Source organism: Nicotiana attenuata, unplaced genomic scaffold (assembly GCF_001879085.1).
Source record: "Nicotiana attenuata strain UT unplaced genomic scaffold, NIATTr2, whole genome shotgun sequence".
In the NCBI taxonomy this organism is placed as follows: domain Eukaryota; kingdom Viridiplantae; phylum Streptophyta; class Magnoliopsida; order Solanales; family Solanaceae; genus Nicotiana; species Nicotiana attenuata.
This window is the reverse complement of record NW_017675369.1, coordinates 10294-16530: the sequence shown is the minus strand read 5'-3', so window position 1 is coordinate 16530 and position 6237 is coordinate 10294. Positions and strand designations below refer to the sequence as shown.

At 37.7% G+C, this 6237-nt stretch overlaps 1 protein-coding gene across 2 annotated transcripts; it reads left to right on the top strand.

Moving 5' to 3' along the window:
* Positions 1-569: 569 nt before the first annotated feature.
* Positions 570-4862, top strand: LOC109219997 (pentatricopeptide repeat-containing protein At5g42310, mitochondrial). Of its 2 annotated transcripts, none has more exons than XM_019384456.1 (5): positions 570-2425; positions 3351-3503; positions 3632-3703; positions 4042-4264; positions 4536-4862. In XM_019384456.1, exons 1-4 carry the CDS (start codon positions 626-628, stop codon positions 4147-4149), a joined length of 2133 nt encoding a protein of 710 aa, XP_019240001.1. In that variant the 5' UTR covers positions 570-625; the 3' UTR covers positions 4150-4264; positions 4536-4862. The 2 variants fall into 2 exon arrangements, with proteins under 2 accessions (XP_019240001.1, XP_019240000.1); XM_019384455.1 differs by having other exon boundaries at positions 4474-4862.
* The last annotated feature ends 1375 nt before the right edge of the window (positions 4863-6237 follow it).

Sequence of the window (6237 nt, the reverse complement as noted above, 5' to 3'; positions counted from 1 at the left end):
CCATACCTGATACAATAAGCTTATCCTTTTGGTACTCCGTTATAGATAAGTATTACCCCCAGTTGAAGATTATCTATATCTGGTACAGTAGCAGCTTAACAGCAGCTTGCAGTAGCAGCTTACACATCAGATTATTTTCTTCTATAAATAGAGGAGATTTCAGTTTATTATGTACATAAGTTTGAAGTTGAATAATATATCAGTTTCTCTTTATACTTATCTTTACTTTATTTACTTTACAATCGTTATTTTATAACATATATTAAGTAATTCAAAAGAGTTATTAAAAACATGAAATTAGGAATGTTGTTGACATTATGATTTGAACTAGTGAACTACTATTGTTTTTCCATTGGAGACTCTGGGACGTTGTTTTACCCAAGTATCGTAAATTACTACATTTCATTTTTGTTTGTTTATTTTTATATTTTGGTGACTAATCTGCTACTAATTTACAATAAAGAGTATGTAACTAAGGATTTTAGGAACTTGAGGGACTTAACTGTTAAATATTTTTGTTAAGCAACTGTATTATATTAGCATTTCAAACAATTAAAGGACCTACTATGCTACTATTTGCTAAAAATATAAAATATCTGTGCTGAGCTATTCGAGCTGAAAAAACATGGTGGCTCTATCTCTCCCCTCAACCTTCACTTGCCGGAGAAGAAGAAGGAGAATGAATACTCTGTTACTTTCCCCTCCGTTGCAACTACGTTTTCCGTTCATTCACTACCGCCTACACACCAGTCACCACCGTCAAGTTCTCCGACCACCGCCTTTCGCCGCCTCAACTTCCCATCTCTCTATCTCTGAGCAATTCAATATCGATAACCTCGAAGTCGAAGTGGAAGAGGAAGAATATGATGTCGTTTCGTACCCGAATCGCCGTTACGATTTCACTCCTCTTCTTCAATTTCTATCCACTTATACGCCCACTGAGCCCAATTCAGACACTTCTTCACCCACTCAACTCGACCCGGCCGAGTTAAAACTCGCCGAGTCATACCGAGCCGTCCCGGCCCCACTCTGGCACTCTCTTCTGAAAAACCTCGCCTCCACCTCATCCTCAATTTATACGGCGTACGCACTCGTTACGTGGCTTCAAAAGCACAACGTTTGTTTCTCTTACGAACTGCTTTACTCAATTCTCATTCACGCGCTGGGGCGCTCGGAGAAGTTGTACGAGGCATTTTTGCTCTCACAGCGGCAAACTTTGACGCCGTTAACGTACAATGCACTTATTGGTGCTTGTGCGCGAAACGGTGACCTCGAAAAAGCACTTAATTTGATGTGTAGAATGCGGAGAGACGGGTATCAATCTGACTATGTTAATTACAGTTTGATTATTCAATCGCTTATTCGTAATAATTCCATTGATTTAACTATGTTAGAGAAGTTTTATGATGAAATTGAAGCTGATATGATTGAACTTGATGGCCAATTGTTGAATGATATGATTGTGGGCTTTGCAAAAGCTGGTGATGTTGATAGAGCTTTAGTTTTCATGAGTGTTGTTCAAGGTAATGGGCTGAGCCCGAAAACGGCTACTGTTGTTACCTTGATATCTGAGTTGGGTAATTCGGGTAGGACTGAGGAGGCTGAGGCTGTGTTTGAAGAGTTGAAAGAAGGCGGGTTAAAGCCGAGGACAAGGGCATATAATGCACTTCTGAAAGGGTATGTGAAAACTGGATCTTTGAAGGATGCGGAGTATATTGTGTCGGAGATGGAGAGGAATGGGGTGGCACCGGATGAACATACGTATAGCTTGCTTATTGATGCTTATGGAAATGCAGGTAGGTGGGAAAGCGCGAGAATTGTGTTGAAAGAAATGGAAGCGAATAATGTACAGCCGAATTCGTTTGTGTTTAGTAGGATTTTAGCTAGTTATCGTGATAGAGGAGAGTGGCAGAGATCATTTCAGGTGCTTAAAGAAATGAAGAATAGTGGGGTGAATCCTGATAGGCAGTTTTACAACATAATGATTGATACTTTTGGGAAGTACAATTGTTTGGATCATGCAATGTCTACATTTGAAAGAATGAAATTGGACGGAATTGAGCCTGATACTGTTACATGGAACACGCTAATAGATTGCCATAGTAAGCATGGCCATCACAATAAGTCGGAGGAGCTGTTTGAGGCGATGCAGGAAAGTGGATGCTTGCCGTGCACCACCACATACAATATAATGATTAATTCTTTTGGTGAGCTGGAGAAATGGGAGGAAGTGAAGGGCTTGTTGAGTAAGATGCAGAGTCAGGGCTTACTGCCCAATGTTGTTACATATACCACACTGATTAATATCTATGGACAGTCAGGAAGGTTCAATGATGCCATTGAGTGCTTGGAGGTGATGAAGTCTGCAGGGTTGAAACCATCTTCAACCATGTATAATGCCTTGATCAATGCCTATGCACAGAGGGTAAATAACTCTCATTTATCGTGACCTATAATGGATTGCTTTATGAAACTTTCATAGCTACTTGCTCACTATATCTTAGGGAATAACTTCCACGAATAGATAGTTTGTTATTATTTTGTATGCTTATTCATCATATAGGTAATACCAACTAGTTGTGATTTAGGTTTAGGTGCGGGTACACTTGAAGTAGGTACGAAGTTTGACAAGAATTTTCGTAGTTTTGTTAGATTTATCTATCAGTGCAGGGATGAGTGCGAGATCTAGAGAATCACTAGCTTGAAAGAACCACCAAATGTCCTAAAAGACAAATTATTCACTAACAACAATAAACCCAGTGAAATTTCACAAAGTGAAATCTCACAAAGTGTGGTCCAGGGAGGGTAGAATGTACGCAGACCTTACCCCTATCTTTGTGAAGGTAAAAAGACTGTTTCCGATAGACCCCCAGTTCAAAGAGACAAAGTATTGACTATTCGAATGAGAAGGGTCCAGATGTAACAGAATGGTAATTGAGAATTCATATAGCCAATCCCTTGAGTTTGGGCCTGAAGCCGAGCTGTTGTTGATTTTACCTGTCTAATCCAACTATTAGAGTTGCCATTCTATTCGCATTCTTTCCTATCACTTCGTATGGCAGGTAGTTCATGTACATCCCATTATATTCAAGTTGGCAACAGAATATTGCTGGAACTTGTGAACCCCCCCCTCCCCCCCACCCACCCACCCACTAAAAAAAAAAAAAAAAACCCAAAACAAAGCATTTGTAAGGAAGATTGCTTAACTCCACCAAACAGGCGCTGGACATATACCTGTGTTGCAGCTTAACCTCCTATTTTAGCTCAATCATTCTAGTTTTCTGCAGATGTATGTTCTTTATCAAGATTTCTTGTGATTACATATGTAACATGCTTCTCTTCGTCTACAGGGCTTGTCTGAACAAGCAGTAAATGCCTTTAGGATCATGAAGGGAGATGGTCTGAAGCCTAGTCTGTTAGCTCTCAATTCACTAATTAATGCATTTGGTGAGGATCGGAGGGATGCTGAGGCTTTTGCTGTATTAAAGTATATGAAAGAAAATGTGAGTTCACCTTTTTCTTTCTGTATATATACATGGCATGCTCATGTATAAATCTACATGTCTTTTTTTTTTTCACCCCTTGATGATGATATATTCTCCTGACTTACATACATATCCTACAACTGCAGCATATGAAGGCAGATGTTGTTACGTACACCACTCTTATGAAAGCCTTGATACGTGTGGACAAATTTGAAAGGGTAAACCTTCTTACGCGGAGTCTTTTCATCTATAATTATAGTGTCAGAGTCTCCATTTTGTATGACACGTCATGATTATTTTGTCTCTTGCTTTTCCAACCTAGTGTCTTACATTTGGATCTCCTTTTAAGTGAACTTATGCATATTAAAGGACTAAATTCTCTTATTTAAAAACCGAAACTCAGATCTTTTGATGCAGCAAAGGAATCAGGCTTGGGAATAGATGGCATAGGATTGCAATGAATTGCACATTAAAATTGTTGTCTTTGTCATATTGACCTGATTGTGCATTCTTACATTCTAGTTGAGTGGATGATGCTAAATATTTTGGCTTTCAGGTTCCCGCCGTTTATGAAGAAATGCTTTTGTCTGGATGTACCCCAGATAGGAAAGCTAGAGCAATGTTACGATCCGCTCTGAGATACTTGAAGTCCACATTGAAATAGTAGTAGACTGTGCAAATCATTGTCACAAAAAAGTATTGAAATTCTAGCTGTGCAAGTCATTCTAACAAAAGGACCACGATGAACCGAGATGTTTCAGTTTGACTTTCAATTTGAGGTAAGTGAATCATCTAGATGCTTATTTGAGTCGAACAGTGTGCTTTGGAGTTAGATATGGTATTCAAATAGAAAATCTCCTTTTTCTGGTGCTTAAGTTTTGCTGAAATTATTAGAAAGTAGACATTGAAGAGTATATCTGAACATGAAAAATCTAGTTTTCCGTAGAAGCTTACCCGCTAACTTATCCTGAATTATTTAATTTTGTAGGCTTTGGTTCACGAATGTGCATTGACCTATGACACAATTCAAAATTGTTCCATGTTTGACAGCCAAATCTGGGGACAACGGCAGATAGAGATTCAAGGTGAATAAAAGGATCCAATGTCCCAGCATTCTTTCAACAACACACTTGTACAGTTCTTATAGCAGCAAAGAGCATATTCAGTTTCTTTTCTTTTTGCGGTAACATGTGAAGTGTCATATTTATGTAATTGCAGTGTTGAATTTAGGAACAAGACTCCTATCACAATGTTGTTTTACAGTCATGTCATATCTTATGATAAGAGGTTATATCAGCTTGTGGATAGAATCTAGCAGATGACTGAGCTCCTTAAAAACCCCTGTACTTGTATATTCTAGCTGTCTTCTTTTCTCCTTGTGGACGTTGTGTAACAGACTTATCGCATGTTTGGCCAAGCTTTTTCAAACCCAAAAGCACTTTTTTTTTTCGAAAGTATTTTTCAAAGTTGAAGTGTTTGGCCCAGCTTTTAGAAGGAAAAAAAAAATTCTTTTTTAAGTAGAAGCAGAAACAATTTGGAGAATCAAAAAAATAAAAGTAGCTTCTCCCCCATACATTTTTTTGAAAAATACACTTAGAAGCACTTTTTAAAAATTTAGTTAAATACTAATTACTATTTAGAAATGTTTTTTAAATTAATTAACCAAGCACAAATTATTTTTCACCAAAAGTGCTTTTCAAAATAAGCTGGGTTTAGAACATTGGACAAACAGGCTATTAGAAAGTTAGATTCAGCTACATTGTTCTCGTTCTTAATCATGTGACAGGGCCGGATATTGTCCACTTCTCAGTTCTCGATGCAACAGGGTCAAAATTAAACAACTTAATTCGAGAACAAAACACAATATACTTGGCCTATATACCGTGAAAACAAGAAGAGAGTACTACGTGTGGACTAGTAATTGTGTTAGAATATACTATAAGTCATACGCGTCCTGCCGCGGTCCTACCGTGTTTACGCCAGGACCGCGGCCAAAGTGGCCTTCAGAATCTGCAGCAGTGTTCTGTCGCGGTCCTACCGCGTTTACGCCAGGACCGCAGCCAGAGTGGCCTTCAGAATCTGCTGCAGCAGTGTTCTGAAGGCCAATTATTTATTTGCTTGTTTAAATTCCATAAAGTTTCCTTTTAAATAGATCATGTATTGGTTTGTGTGTCCATTGCTTACATAGTAGATGATTTAGTGTATAGAGTTTAGCTTATACACGGAAGATTAAATCATCGGTTCTTGTAAGACATAAAAGTTAATGTTCACAATCTAATGATGGAATTTGACAAATCGTCGGAATGGTTGTAGTACAAGATTAAATGTAATTTATCTTGATTATGGGAATAGGTCTAATTCCAACTTCTTGTGCTAATACATTTTGTATGTATTGAACGGATCAAGTAGAGATAAGTATTTTATACTGACTTTATAAAATAATTTCTCTAGTCCATTTAATGTACTTATACTCTTAATCCTGATATAATTATTATTAGCTGTGTATGTCACTTGTTGTTTTGATTTATTAAAAGGCGAGATTCTTTCGTGAGTCAATAAGCCTGGTAAATTGGATAACAATGATATACATTGGCGAAGTAATAATTAGTGATGGAATCCATGTCTCGGTTTTGAGATTGATGATACTCCTTTATGAAAGCTTATAAGTTTTCATGTGTAAACCCGGCCGGTGGATTTTGTATCCGACACATGAAATAAGTTAAGTGTAAGTCTAAAGGAAGTAATCAATAAA

Excerpts from the sequence above, each read along its gene's own strand:
- LOC109219997 (XM_019384456.1), top strand. The coding sequence starts at position 626 with ATGGTGGCTCTATCTCTCCCCTCAACCTTCACTTGCCGGAGAAGAAGA. Across the intron at positions 2,426-3,350 it reads TCAATGCCTATGCACAGAGG|GGCTTGTCTGAACAAGCAGT; the intron begins GTAAATAACTCT and ends CTTCGTCTACAG. Across the intron at positions 3,504-3,631 it reads TAAAGTATATGAAAGAAAAT|CATATGAAGGCAGATGTTGT; the intron begins GTGAGTTCACCT and ends CTACAACTGCAG.